Source organism: Oncorhynchus gorbuscha, linkage group LG04 (assembly GCF_021184085.1).
Source record: "Oncorhynchus gorbuscha isolate QuinsamMale2020 ecotype Even-year linkage group LG04, OgorEven_v1.0, whole genome shotgun sequence".
Classification (NCBI taxonomy): domain Eukaryota; kingdom Metazoa; phylum Chordata; class Actinopteri; order Salmoniformes; family Salmonidae; genus Oncorhynchus; species Oncorhynchus gorbuscha.
The window spans coordinates 18,717,848-18,732,703 of record NC_060176.1 but is presented as its reverse complement, the minus strand read 5'-3'; the positions used below and the strand labels follow the sequence as shown (position 1 = coordinate 18,732,703).

Genomic DNA, 14,856 nt, shown 5'->3' with positions numbered 1-14,856 from the left:
TCATGAATTACTGTCATGTGTATTGAAGGACTGTTGCTGTATATGACAACTGAAATGTTTCAATGAGCACTTTATCATCTGGTAGGCTGTTTGATTCAGGGTCCTCTCTCTGTACAACCCTGTGTGGATGAACCAGCGAGAGCTGGTCAAAAACGTTGAGCTTTTTGCCATTCTACGTGCAGGAGGTACATAAAGCCCTGAAATCCTTAGATCAGAGAAAGTCTGCAGGTCCTGATCTTCTTGATCCCTGCTTTTTAAATCTAGCAGCTGATTTCATAGCTGAACCACTTACAAATCTGTTCACTCTAACCCTGGAATATAATGAAATTCCAAAGATCTGGGAATCAGCATTTGTACTACCACTTTTAAAAGGGGGAGCTCCAATTCTTAATTATAGGCCAATCTCAAATCTGTCACCCCTGTTGAATACTTGAAACCCTTGAGTGAGCAGCGAAAGGTTTTTAGATACTATTTTATCAATGTACCAGTCGGGCTTCAGGAAGAAGCATAGCACAATTTCTGCAGCCATGAAGGTTTTAAATGATATCACTGAAGCCCTTGACAAAAAATAGCAGTGTATCACTTATTGATCTCTCTAAGGGTTTTGATACAGTTGATCATGCTATACTGAGGCAGAGATTGTTGAGGGTAGGTCTTTTGGAGCATACAGTTGCATGGTTTGCTAACTGTCTGAGAACTCAGTGCACTCAATTTGATGGGCTCATGTCCTTTAAATTGTCTGTAATGGTGTGCCACAGGGCTCTGTACTTGGTCCCCTCTTCACTATTTATATAAATTATTTAGACAAATGTGCAAAATGCACAACTTCACTTATGTTGATGATACTGTTATTTATTGTTGTGCCTCATCTCACACAAAAGCTTTCCAGAACTTGCAAACTGCTTTTTATATACTGTTCAACATACCTTGTCAATTGAAGCTTATCCTCAATACTGACAACTAAACTAAGGGTGTTTTCTAAAGTAAGAAATACATCTCTGAACCTTACACATATTACTATCTGTCCTGGCAATGAGATTGAGACTGTAACCTCATATCTTGGAATTTTAATTAATGGCCTCTTAAATTGCATATTCAACAATTTACAAAAACTTTTACATTGATGTTGATTTTATTTTAGAGTTAAGGCCCGTTTTTCTTTTGACGCCAGAAGGAAGCTAGTAATTAGCTACATTTATGCCTTTACCAGACTATGGGGCTTTTTTAATATTTTTATATATGAACGCTTCCACTCAGTGTTTGAGATCAATTGACACCCTTTACCATGGCGCATTGAGGTGTATTTTAAAACTGCAAAACCCTTACGCACCACTGCACGTTTATATACCAGGGTTGGCTGGCCCTCCCTAGTCATTCGTATACTTTAAAAAATATATTTAAGCCATTTTGGGTTTACTACCATTTTATTTGAGCATTTTTATTGTTCAGAAATGTAGTGGGTACTCTCTTCGTTCGCAGGACTTTATCCTGCTAACTGTTCCAAATGTCCAAACTGAGTTTGGTAAAAGGGCTTTTATGTACTCTGCGCCATCGGCTTGGAACGCCTTACAAAATACTTTTAAACTGGAAGAATTTGTCCCAATTGGTGTTTTTAAATCATCGATAAAGGATTGAGGCTTATTCTGACCTGTCAATGTTTTTAATTTGCTGCTTTATGATTTTGTTATTCTCTTGTGAATTCTATGGTTTTTACAAGATTACTTGTAGTTTTTCATGTCTGTAATTGTGTGCTGACGCTCTTGAAAAAGGGATTTCAAATATCAATGAGCCCTTCCTGGTTAAATAAAAATACGATTACCAGAAAGGTTTGTACCTGTTTGCTACCACTGAAGTTCTCCCACCTTGTGGTTTCTGATGTCATGGGGTAGTGATGAAGGAAGGACGGTGAAAGTAGTCCAAGGCTTCTGTTGACAGGAAGCGGAAGTGGTCCTTAGACTAGCTAGCAGGAGTAAAAGACAGCAGCGATAAGACATCCTTTCGTGGATAGTTGGAAATACAGTCAACATGCCCGTTTTAGCGTATAAAGCGTGAACATTCCCACCAACATGAACAACATTATGGAGGAACAGGAGAGGGATACTCTCCTTGCTGCAGTCCCCGAGTCCCAAGTTTTGACGCCGGTAACTGTTCTGGCTAGCTCGCTAACCAATAACAACACGCAATCTGATATCTGGCAACTCTGTTTTCAAATGACAGTCAACCTTGCTACCATTCTCTCAGCGTATAACGTTACTTGGCTTGTTATTTACGGTTTACTGCGAACGTTAGCAAGCTACGTTTGTGTGAGCTAACCATACTAGCTACAGATTGTACACCAGATAATGAGAGTTATTTACATTTGTCATTTAGAAGACACTCTTTTAGACCTAATTGCTCTGGATAAGTGCCTTGCTCAAGGGCACACCGGTATATTTTCCACCTAGTCGGATCGGGCATTCGAACCAGCAACCTTTTTGTAACTAGCCCAACGCTCTTATCAGCTTGGCTACTTGCCTCATCCAGCAACGTTAGGTTCACTAACATATTAAAAAGAGGATATGTTCAACTGTGTAGAATACACACCAATATCGTTATTTTCTTGTAATCTTAACTATTCCGTTAACCCTTTACACTCGTGGGAATATGTCTACATTGCACAGGAGGTTGGTGGAACCTTAATTGGGGAGAAAGGGCACATGGTAATGGCTGGAGCAGAATAGGTAGAAAGGTATCAACAACATCTAACATGGTTTCCATGTTTGCCATTTCATTCTGTCAATTTCAAGCATTATTAGCCATCTGCCCCTCAGCAGCCTCCACAATATGGAAAGGGATAAATTGAAATGTTTCTTACAGAAGAAATATGAAAATTTGCATAACTATGGTAGCAATTGAAACGGAAGAGTTTCGCAAAGTTAAGGACACAACACGACTGAAGTCAAAACATTACACTGTTTGATTTTATGATATAACCAAAGATTTTGGGTGTCCGTTACAGGACAGCCCCATACAAACCTCCGCCATAGATTTGAACTAACCTTTATTTGACTATACTATGTCTCGATTTGGGCAAAGTATCTTTTAAATATACATGACCAGTTGCAGGTGGTTCATTTGAATTTAGAAAATGCTCAATTATTAAAATGTTTTTCTCCATGAAGTAATCCAACAATGTTTATGCCGCCATCTTGTCTATTTAAAATCTTCTTTCATTGACGACACTTTGGGAAGTGTCATGATGGCACTCACCTGTGTCGTTCAATGTGAGAAGATTTTAAATAGACAAAATATAATAATAATAATAATATATGCCATTTAGCAGACGCTTTTATCCAAAGCGACTTACAGTCATGTGTGCATACATTCTACGTATGGGTGGTCCCGGGCGTAATGCCGGCGTAAACATCGTTGGATTACTTCATGGAGCGAAACATTTTTTTTTTTTTTATTGAGCATTTTCTAAATTGGTGGCAAAATACTCAGCTAGTTATCTATTTGATTCAAATGAGAGGCTAATATCAGGGCTAATTTGTAGTTGTTTAGCAGCGTTAGGGCAAGGCTGTTTTCCTGTAGTGGTTTTATAGGCACTATAGTATTGCCAGTGTAACAGTATAGCTTCCGTCCCTCCCCTCCCTGGGCTTGAACCAGGAACACATCGACAACAGCCACCTCACAGCATCGTTACCCATCGCTCCACAAAAGCTGCGGCCCTTGCAGGGCAAGGGGAACAACTACTTCAAGGCCTCAGAGCGAGTGACGTCACCGATTGAAACGCTATTAGCGCGCACCCAGCTAACTAGCTAGCCATGTCACATTGGTTACACCATCCTAATCTCGGGAGTTGATAGGCTTGAAGTCATAAACAGCTCAATGCTTGAAGCATAGCGAAGAGCTGCGGGCAAACGCACGAAGGTGCTGTTTGAATGAATGCTTATGAGCCTGCTGCTGCTGCCTACCACCGCTCAGTCAGACTGCTTTATCAAATATCAAATCAAAGACTTAATTATAACATAATAACACAGAAATACGAGCCGTAGGTCATTAATATGGTCAAATCTGGAAACTATCATTTAGAAAACCAAATGTTTATTCTTCCAGTTAAATACGGAACTGTTTCATATTTTATCTAACTGGTGGCATCCTTAAGTCTAAATATTGCTGTTGCACAACCTATGTCATAATTATATACAATTCGGGCAAATTAATTACTGTCTTTGTTAGGAATAAATGGTCTTCACACAGTTCGCAACGAGCCAGGCGGCCCAAACTGCTGCGTATACCCTGACTGCTTGCACGGAGCGCAAGAGAAGTGACATAATTATCCTAGTTAAAATTAAATTCATGTTAGCAGGCAATATTATCTAAATATGCAGGTTTAAAAATATATATACTTGTGTATTGATTTTAAAGAAAGGCATTGATGTTTATGGTTAGGTATACATTGGTGCAACGACAATGCTTTTTTCATGAATGCGCTTGTTAAATCATCACCCGTATGGCGAAGTAGGCTGTGATTCGATGAGAAATTAACAGACACCGCATCGATTTATATGCAATGCAGGAGAAGCTAGATAAACTAGCAATATCATCAACCATGTGTAGTTAACTAGTGATTATGTTAAGATTGTTTTTTATAAGATAAGTTTAATGCTAGCTAGCAACTTACCTTGGCTTCTTGCTGCACTCGTAACAGGCAGTCAGCCTGCCACGTAGTCTCCTTGTGGAGTGCAATGTAATCAGCCACAATTGGTGTCCAAAAATGCTGATTACCGATTGTTATGAAAACTTGAAATCGGCCCTAATTAATCGGTCGACCTCTATTTCATACATTCCTGATTTTCACATGTTAAGGGTCCTGGCACTGGCAGCAGCTCAAGACCAAGGGCTACAGATGGGGGCATCAGACCTTTGGAGAAGAGGGGACCCTACATCATGTCCAAAGCCTCAGCCATTCACATGAAACTACGTAAGTGCATTCCTTGCCCTAGATTGACACAATTCCTGTTTATAGTCTTGTGATGTTTCAGTGTTGTCATAGCCTATGTTTCTATTTAAAGTGTTGTTCTTCTGCATGTGACTGAATCCTGGCTTTAGAGAAACACCGGGAAATGGCCCGCAAAGCAATGAAGAAAAATGGCCTTAACACAGGGGGTCCAGTGATGCAACAGCCCAGGCAAGGAGGAAAGAGGTAAGAGGAGGGAGAAGTATGTTTGTATGCGTGCATGCAAGCATAATGGAATTTGAGGTATTCGAGCTGTTACAATTGAAGTTTTTCTTGTTCCTCTTGTAGAAGTGTGAAGTTCAACAAAGGTTATGCCGCTTTGACTCAGCACGCTGAAGATACACTGGTAGCATTGGAATCAGACAGGTAAAGGACTACACACATGGCACTGAATGTTGATCTGCCAATCGTTTGGTGCGCTGCATTTTAGGGACCACACGCTGGTGGATGTCTGACAGTGTGCAAATTATGGCTGGCACTCAGTTCAGAGGTGCTAAGTACTCTCTCCGGCAAACAATATTGGCAAGGCACTACTGACTGTAGACAATCTCTAAAGAGCCCTATGTTTATTTAGGAAGTTTTTTTTATTTAACTGGGTAAGTCAGAACAAATTCTTATTTACATTGACGGCCACACCCAGACGATGCTGGGCCAATTGTGCGCCGCCCTATGGGACTCCCAATCACGGCCGGTTGTGATACAGCCTGGAATCAAACCAGGGTCTGTAACCAGGGCCTCTAGCACTCAATCATAAATTACTTTTTTAATGGCACATTGTCCAAATCCTCGATCGGATTGAATCCCAGCCTAAGAGTTTTCCTAATGACATCTTGTCTTGACCTTGCAGTGATGATGAGCTAGATGTTGAGCAGTATTCCTCAGGATACTCTTCAGCTGAGGTGAGTGTGTCCAGTGTATACTATACTCAGACCATGCTTCTACATAGAAAGGCTCGTTCGTTGGGCAGCAGTGTTCTCTATCAGGAGCAGGGTTCAGTTTCCATTTAAAATATTTGTCCCTTTATAGTCAACTACAAATGTATTCATATTTAAACAAGATTCAATGCAAGTATACACCATTATTGCTTAAATAGGCTGTGTAATAAAACATTAAAGAAATATCCAGCCTATCCTCACACCTGTTTCTTACACCTCCTGTCCGCATACCTTTTTGAATTGTCATTCCACGGCTGACTTGTTGACCTCTGTGCAGGTGCACCCAGACCTGAGCAGGCAGCTGCTGAAGGATGGATACCGGCTGGATGAGATCCCTGATGACGAGGACCTGGACCTTATTCCCCCTAAAGCCATGGGTTCCTCAGCCTGCTGCTGCGCTGAGGACCCGTCGTGCTCTGTGCAGTGAGGAGGGCACTTAGTGCTGTGACCTGGCTGACCCTGCAGCTCTGTGTTTAAAGACTGGACCTATGTTACCCTGACCTTAGCCACTGTTTAAGTCGAGCAAGGCCTCCCGTTACCCAAACCCTACCACTGCCTAAGCATGGAACCCCCCTAACACTTTAAATGGCTAGCCACTGTTTTTGCAGTGCTCTCTACACCCTAACTAACCTTAAGCATGGACTGAAGTCATCCAAAGCCTTAGCCACTGTCCAAGCAGGGCTCTCTGTCACCCCAAAGGTTGCTAACCACGTTGCATCCCCTCTCAATAGACAGGTGCAGGGTGATTAATCTCTAGACATGCACTACACTCATTCACCTGATGGAGAAGGTCACTGTCTTGTTGTCCTCTTTGGCATATCACTCCCAGGTCTATTTAAACATAGAAAATTGATCTGCAAGGTAATATGCATACAGCAAATGTCCTAGAGCAGTTTGAAGGCTAAAGCTTTTTCTGCAAGCTTGTCTTGCTCCAATTCACTTTTTTCAAAGTAAGCCCTTTGAAAACAAACCTGAACATTCCATAACTATAGCTTCATTGATTTGGAATTTTTTATCCATCTTCCTAAAATTCCCTGTTTTTGTTGTAAATCCCTGGTATTAATCTTGGGTCTAACCTCAGACCCTTAGGTGTCTTTGACATTACATGGTTTACTTGTATATGAATTAATGCTTTAAAAGATATAGGGATACTAGCACTTACTCTTATGTCCGGCTGCCTTCCAAAGCTTTGTCCAAAAAAAGTTATGTAAAAGGGTTACAAAATGGCACTGTTTACTGTAATGTTACAGCAATGAGAACTCTGGTCAATCTTGTCCTGCGTGTTAGATGTAACATTACAGCCCATGGTGTCACCGAGGTTAACCACTACCTCCTGACAATGCTGTACACAACAACACAATAACCCACTTGATCCTCTGTCTACTACGTATAGTAGTTACTAGATACTCAGAGGGACATGCATATGATATCAGAAGGCGATCTGAACAGACAAGTCACCTACCTGTTACATTTTGATCATTCTCTCTCTCTCGCATGTCACTCAGCAAATTGTACATTTTCCCACCCTAATGTTAGTGTTTTGGTATCTTCTGGTTTTAAAAGCAAGCAGTACATTGTGAGTACACTAAACATTTTGAAGAATTCTGTCTGTGTTGTCAAGTATTATAGAATGGGTGATTCTCATCACTCAAGCCCTTACATGTGTGGCTAAAGATAAGTGTGTTTGCTAGTTGCTGTTTATCAATGCAGACCTAATGTGGAAGTGTGTGTTGGTCTGGCTGCTTACACAAGTGACTCAATTCTGATATTTTTCACTAATTGGTCTTTGACCAATCACATCAGCTTTGAAAAAGAGCTGACGTGGAGAGATCTGGCATGATTGGTCAAAAGACCAATTTAGTAGAAAGAATATCAGAATTGGGCTGCCTGTTTAAACGCAGCCATTGAGTGCTTGACCTGTGTCACTAGAAAGATACATATTGGACTCATCACCATCCGGTGCAGTCAGTAGCCAGTACACTGCACTTGCCTGTACTATGCAACTAATGGGACAATCTGCTTCTGTATCCTAGTTAAAACAATATACCAAGTGTTACTGAGTGCTAAATGCATTAACTTGAAATATTATGATGTAAAGGGAACACTATTTTTATTTGATTATTAATATTGTTTTTGCTATATTCAATATAATTAATTAATATGCACATGTCCTTTTGTAATTTTCTTCTGGTTTGCTGGAGGGGATGTTACCCCATTGAAAGTTATTCTCACAGAATTCAGAGAGCTACCAATCTAATCTCTGTCAAATATTTGTTATGTAGAAGAGTTTGGATGTACAGCGTTGAGGAAGCAGAATATGTTTATGTTGAGTATTCCGGTATATTACGGGGCGGCAGGTAGCCTAGTGGTTAGAGCGTTGTACTAGTAACCGAAAGTTTGCAAGATCGAATCCCTGAGCTGACAAGGTAAAAATCTGTCGTTCTGCCCCGGAACAAGGCAGTGATAATAAGAGTTTGATCTTAATTGACTTGCCTAGTTTAAAAAAAAGGTAAAATATTGGAAAGACAACTTGATAAAACAGGTTGGTTGGATTAGATCAGGGGTGTCAAAACTGGTCTGCTGGTTTATCCTTTCAAGTAAGACCTAGACAACCAGGTAAGGGGAGTTCTTTACTAAATCATTCCAGAAACAAGTACACCGGAGGAGCGACAATCCACAGAAAGTTGACGCTCTGTGGAATAAATAGATCGTTAACTGAAAGTAAAGAACAGACAGTGGGGCCAGACCAGAGCATTACCATCCATATCCATTTGGGGGCAGAATTGAGTTGTCAAAATATTATATAATGGCGAGGGAAGTAGCCAATTGACTATCATTACTTGCGTTACGTACATGCACCACTGAGTATATAGGCTATTTTATAGCTCACTGCTCATCAGACTCATTTTTATCTGGGATTATAAATTGCATTAAATAATTTAAACTTTGCATTATCATTGTTTGCCAAAAATGTAGGGCAGGCTAATTATTCAACAGGCAAGTTATCCACATGTTAAATGTAATTGTATTGAGGGAAAAAGCCTGTCAGCATAACGGCGACAAGCGATCTATTATGTACTATTTAATAGGCTCTAGTTTGTATGGACTGTGACAAGTGTTGCCATTCTAATAAGATTGCCATTCTCATGAGATTTGCATATGCATAGTAACTATTCAGCCAACGCTGCACTGGAACTCTGGAACTATTCGCTGTCACTGGGCGGGCCCTAAATGATGTTGTACGCCTAGACCGGGGGTGTAATTCAAGTGAAGGAAAATCGAGTCAAGGGAGTTACCTCAACGGCAAGCTTTCGAGATATGAGATCGGGCCATATTTCATGTCCGTCTTTCTCTAAATTAAAAAAAGAAGTGGAGGAAGATACAATTGAGAGTTACACAGCCAACATTCCGCCTATCAGCTGGTGGACAAATGTGACCCCCCCCCGTGCATGCACAAATTCTCTGTGTTTACAAGTGATTGAAACCGTGCCAGCGAAGAGGGAAAAAGATAACCAAGGAGGGATGGTGGACAATTCCGGTAGCAGCAAGGCACAAATGGTGAGTTGTTTCCCACTGTTTGGCGCTGTGCCCTGGCTAGGTCTCGGTTGTGTCATAGTATAGGAGCGAGGTAGCGAACATTTTATTTGTAGAGCAATGTAGGCTAAAAGCACGAGGCTATCAAATGTAACACTTTTTTCCTTATTGAAATCCTTATTACTGTTTGGTTTTGATAGTTTAGCGTACGTCATTGCCAATTTCCTGTTTTAATTACAGTTGTAAATCCGACTATTTATAATGTATCGTGAAAAACCCAATAAAATGGATCAAATGCATATTTTCATGCACTGTGTTTGCGCCCCTAATATATAATTTAGATAGAAAAAAAGGATATGTATGTGCGTAGCCTACAAACTAGTCAGATATTATACTATACGCTGTTTACTCATTCATGTACGTTTTCTGGAGCCTCGCCATATACACCCTGAAAGCTATACTGCACGAATAGGAAAGAAGAGGCTGTAAGCCTATGTGTTTTGGATTTTTTTTTAAATATATTCAAACTTTAACCATATCAATCATCTCATTTTGAATGTAGTATACATCTGGGTTTGTTCTTGTTTCGGATTGAAGCTAAATTGTACATTTTGTGATGAGAAACAACTGTTCGAGGCAACATGTTTCACAATGTTTTCTAAGTTGTTATATTGTTACAGATGTTTCTGTCAAAATCGTATTCGGTTTATATTGTTCTGGCTCATTCTTAAAGTGATGCATATCTATTTCAATTGATTGTTATGCGTTAACTCGAATACATAAAAAAAAATAAGAAGCATAAATGCAATGTGCTGTAGATCTATCTACAGGACGAAACGTGGTCTTGTAACTTCTGTATTATGTGCAGCTGTGCTGAACAGTGTGTAATTTGCCTGTCGCTACACTTCTGTACAAATGTGTCCTGCATTTTACTACTGTGCTTTTAAATACAATCACGTGTAGCACCAGCTATTGCATACCATACAATATCTTCCGTGCAGTCAACTTTTTTGTTTATCCACAGTATTTTGCCTATCTTCTCCCCCTTTCTCAATACCAATTAGCCTTTCCCTCATCTATTGTGCTCATGTTGAAACTTACCCATGTTATCTTCATGAAGTGGATGGTTTGTTGTAGCCTACTGTACTAAGTCTGGCGGTGATTTAACTCAAATCCTGACAGATAGGACTTTTAAAAAAATGTTTAAATAGTCTACTTTGTGTTATGCATGTTTTTATTAGAACCGGGAAAGCCAGACATCCAGTGGTCATTTGAGTTGTTGGTTTATGGTTGACTATTGATGTCTTTCTCACTTCCTCTCTCAGCCCAGCATGTCACAGGAGAGTGGTCTGGGGGGTGTCTATCCTCAGGCAGGCACGGCAGGAGGAATGAAGCTCGAGGCTGTCATGGAGCAGCTGCAGCGCCAGCAGCAGGCCAGGCTGGAGATGGAGCGCAAGGAGAGGCGGCTCCGCGAGGCCCACATCATGTACGCCCAACAGGTAGCAGCGCAGCAGGCCATCCTAGCCGCGGCTAGGGCCTCTGGAGCTGGCTTCATGGGCAAGGCCCTGGTTGGAGGTGGTTCAGGGATACCCAGAGGAGGCCCACTGTCCCGGGTCTCTAACCAGAGCAGTGTGGACTCAGAGAGGGAGGACGAGGAGGACAGAGGCCGGGATTCAGGGGATGAAGATGACGATGAGGGGATGATGGATGGAGATGAGGGGAGTGAGGAGGAAGAGGGAGGGGCTAGTGGTCTTGAGTACCTCCGCAAGCAGACACTGGCTCTTCAACAGGGTGCCTCCCACCTCCCAGCGAATCCATTTGGTAGTTACTCTACCTCGGGCCCCCAGAATGCCCCATTGCCACCCGTTAGGGTGAAGCAGGAGCCTGACGAGAGCCGCTCTCCTGCAGGGCCCCACTCTGCCTCCTCCCCCAACGGGCAGTCCGACTGGAATAGCTTTGATGATCAATTAAAACAGGTAAGGCCACCTTGGCTTACCGCCAATCTACTGTCCTTATTAATAATGTATGTCAGTTCTCCTTTCTTAGCTATATATTCCAGATCTTATCCCCTGTTGAATTTTATGTCTGCCCTTGACATGAAAGAGTAGAGTTGTCCACATGAAGAAATATTGCCACATCTCTCTGAATATTTATCCTCAGCAGCTAATCTGGCATCAAAGTCGTACTATCTCTTCCCCAAACACAGTGAGTCAACACAAAGCTGTGTAATGAAAACACAAATGTCCCCTTAGTAAGTAAGCGTCATATAGGGGGAAAGCCTTTTGCTATTTTCAAGTCTCCTGTTGTGTGTTTTGTCTGATTGTCCCGCCTGCCCCTGCTGTGAGTGGGTGGGTTAATCTTAGCTTCGACACAGACCTCTCAGCCAGTATCTTTGTGAGTCACTTACAATCACTGGGGAGGGCTGAGCTGCTCTTTGGCTTTTGTTGCCAAAAATCCTAGAAGTGTGCACTGGCAGAGGGCCAGGCACGTGTGTCGCTCGCTCTCACTCACTCTGCGCTCAGTGATTTCTCTCTTGTGCTCTCCTGGCAGACGTGCAGCACACGGGTTGGGAAGGTAGAGGTATCCTACAGAATAGTAGTGGTGCTACTCATCTGAAGGGTTTCAGCACTGTGCCAAGTATACTTTTTCATTGAAGGTAAATATTTCCTCACCGCTGTGTTACAGCGTGACAGAATGCAGAGTGGAATCCAAGCTATCCTTCATGGTTGAGTCAGCACTAGGGAACTAGCATGTGTTGTGTAACAGCCCACCAGTGGTTGATATAAAAAGCCATGTTGCAGTGGAGTTGACAGATGTAGGAGGCAGAAAAGATCTGTTGCTGTGACTGAGCATTGCATTGCGTGTGCTGCACTAATTCTCCCAAGGATGTCATTACTGTCTATTTAAAGGGGAAATGACTTTAGGACTGTCACTCCCGTCTATTTCCAAATTTAGCTCCAGAAGGGCGATGATGGAAGGGGAAGTAAATAAATGACAGCAGAATGAGCCCTGAATTAGAGTAGGCGACAGTTATCACAGAGAATAGTCAGACAGGAGAGAGGGTGGAGTAGACTTCTAGCTACCACTACCAGATCACAGTGGAAACAACCTGAATGAAATGAAGTTTGACCACATTGTTGTGTGACTGAGAACAAAAACTGCGTCATTGGTCGGCGACATGTCGACCACCTCGAACCTGTCTCCGTTTAGGCCAGCTGTCAGACAGCCACCAGTGATCAGAGCAGGAGAGGTGTCACAGAGCCCTGGCCTGGCTATCTGTGGTGTGGTTATTTTATTACGAGAGGGGGTTGAGCCTGGGGGGTTGGGGAGACATTGTCAAATGAGAAGTAGTCTGCGCTTTTTTTCCCCCCTCTTTTGTCTTTCCTGTCTTTATGATGGCTCATCTCTTGTGGCAGTTTCAGGTTGCACTGTTGAAGGGGGACAGTGGTGGCAGGGTGACTTTTTTTGATGGTATTGTCTTCAAGAGGCTGGAGAAAACCTCAACAAATACGATTCTCTGGAGGGAGGGTTGATAATATTTTCAAAAGCAATGGCACACCATAACCTTAGTGTCACAGTGGTTAGAAGCAGCCTATTATATACATTTATATTAAGGCGGTTATAAAAACCAATTTTTTTATTTTTAGTTTGACCTTTATTTAACTAGTTAAGTCAGTTAAGAACAAATTCTTATTTTCAATGACTGCCTAGGAACAGTGGGTTAACTGCCTGTTCAGGGGCAGAACGACAGATTTGTACCTTGTCAGCTCGGGGGTTTGAACTTGCAACCTTCCGGTAACTAGTCCAACCCTCTAACCACTTGGCTACCTTGCCGCCCCATGGAACAACCTACCATTGATTTTGATATTATGCATTATTCTATTAGCCTAAAAGGGGAAAGGGGAATACCTAGTCAGTTGTACAACAGAATATCCTCTGACAGCATTTCCCAACTCCAGTCCTCCAGTACCCCCATCAGCACACATTTTTGTTGTAGACCTGGACAAGCACTTTGTGGTTCAACTTGTCAACTAATCATCAAGCCCTCAATGAGTTGGATCAGGTGAGTTTGTCTGGGTCTACAACAAAACTGTGTGCCGTTGGGGGTACTGGAGTTGGGAAACACTGCTCTACGACAGCCCTCTGTGTGTCAAAGGAGCGTGGTGTAAATATCGGGGGGGGGGTTCTGTGTTTTCTGTCATTGATGCATGTGTCATGACCTCGGCCCTGCCCTAAACAGCAGAGTAAATAATTGTCAAACAAGAGGATGGACAAAGGCCTTGCGTGGAGTGTTGGCCAGAGTGTTATTGTGCCTGGACAGGTGTGTGTGTGTGTGTGTAATCTCCCAGTGATTAATAGAGTAATAATCATGCCTGTGGACCATGCCCTGGGTGTGTGTGCTTCTGGCCTCCGATGGTGTCATGCAGTAATAGCTAACTCTGCCTAGCAGTTCCATACTGGAGGGGTTGAGCTGGGCATTCTCTAATGATAATATAGGTGGCAGTGGTAGACTAGAGGTGGTTTTGGTTTCGCCGGATTATCTGCTGTTTCTTCATGTTTACGTCTTTTGATGTTCCTTCATTCTGGTGTCAAGGGAGACTTAACCAACAAAATGGAGAATAACCAGGGCTTCATTTGCATTGTAGTGATGACAGAGAAAGAGGAAGTCTGGGAGAGCTAAGGGTCTAGGAGGGAGGATAAGCCTCTCTCTCATCATTAAACTCCAAGCCCTGCTGGTTTGTACTGCTGGCTGGTGCTAGCTACTGGCCACGCATTAAGACATGTTTGTTGAATGCATGCTGTTGCATAATTTAACTGTCACCCCAACAATGCATCAGTCAGGAAATGGGGAGCTGGCTGCACAGCTGCAGCTGCCTGGAATGTGATCGATGGAGGTTGTGGGAGCTGCTTTTAGAGCACGGAGTGACTGTTAGGTCTCATTTATGGCTCATGGATTATGAATGAGGACATAAACTCAGCAAAAAAAGAAACGTCCTCTCACTGTCAACTGCGTTTATTTTCAGCAAATTTAACATGTGTAAATGTTTGTGTGAACATAAGATTCAACAACTGAGACATAAACCAAACAAGTTGCAGAGACGTGTGACTAACAGAAATGGAATAATGTGTCCCTGAACAAAGGTGAGGAGTACAAAATCAAAAGTAACAGTCAGTATCTGGTGTGGCCACCAGCTGCATTAAGTACTGCAGTGCATCTCCTCATGGACTGCACCAGATTTCCCAGTTCTTGCTGTGAGATGTTACCCCACTCTTCCACACAGGCTCCTGCAAGTTCTCATACATTTCTGGGGGGAATGGCCTCACCCTCCGATCCAACAGGTCCCTGGCGTGCTCAATGGCATTGAGATCCGGGCTCTTCGCTGG

The 14,856-nt window shown here is 42.4% G+C and overlaps 2 protein-coding genes across 5 annotated transcripts in view; both read left to right on the top strand.

Annotated features, from left to right (window-relative positions):
• The first annotated feature begins 1,950 nt into the window (after positions 1 to 1,950).
• On the top strand, positions 1,951 to 8,115 carry LOC124033126 (protein FAM219B-like). The gene is made up of 6 exons (XM_046345067.1): positions 1,951 to 2,141; positions 4,852 to 4,966; positions 5,095 to 5,188; positions 5,291 to 5,368; positions 5,850 to 5,901; positions 6,215 to 8,115. The coding sequence occupies exons 1-6, from the start codon at positions 2,067 to 2,069 to the stop codon at positions 6,362 to 6,364; spliced, it is 564 nt and encodes a 187-aa protein (XP_046201023.1). The 5' UTR covers positions 1,951 to 2,066; the 3' UTR covers positions 6,365 to 8,115.
• A 703-nt stretch (positions 8,116 to 8,818) lies between these two features.
• LOC124033791 (AT-rich interactive domain-containing protein 3B-like) overlaps positions 8,819 to 14,856 on the top strand; it is a 74,675-nt gene continuing 68,637 nt past the window's right edge. For 2 of the 4 annotated variants that reach the window (XR_006838454.1, XM_046346093.1), the window contains exons 1-2: positions 8,820 to 9,495; positions 10,797 to 11,447. Coding sequence is in view for 3 of the 4 variants with exons in the window: in XM_046346093.1 (XP_046202049.1) it covers positions 9,256 to 9,495; positions 10,797 to 11,447 (891 nt within the window). In the remaining variant the exon portion in view is untranslated. Of the gene's footprint in view, positions 9,496 to 10,796; positions 11,448 to 14,856 lie in introns of all 4 variants that reach the window. The other 2 variants (XM_046346092.1, XM_046346091.1) reach the window with 2 other exon arrangements.

Bases quoted from the DNA above. Each gene is read 5' to 3' on its own strand.
- LOC124033126 (XM_046345067.1), top strand. From the start codon at position 2,067: ATGAACAACATTATGGAGGAACAGGAGAGGGATACTCTCCTTGCTGCA. The intron at 4,967-5,094 runs GTAAGTGCATTC...TCCTGGCTTTAG, and splicing joins AGCCATTCACATGAAACTAC to AGAAACACCGGGAAATGGCC. The intron at 5,902-6,214 runs GTGAGTGTGTCC...ACCTCTGTGCAG, and splicing joins CAGGATACTCTTCAGCTGAG to GTGCACCCAGACCTGAGCAG.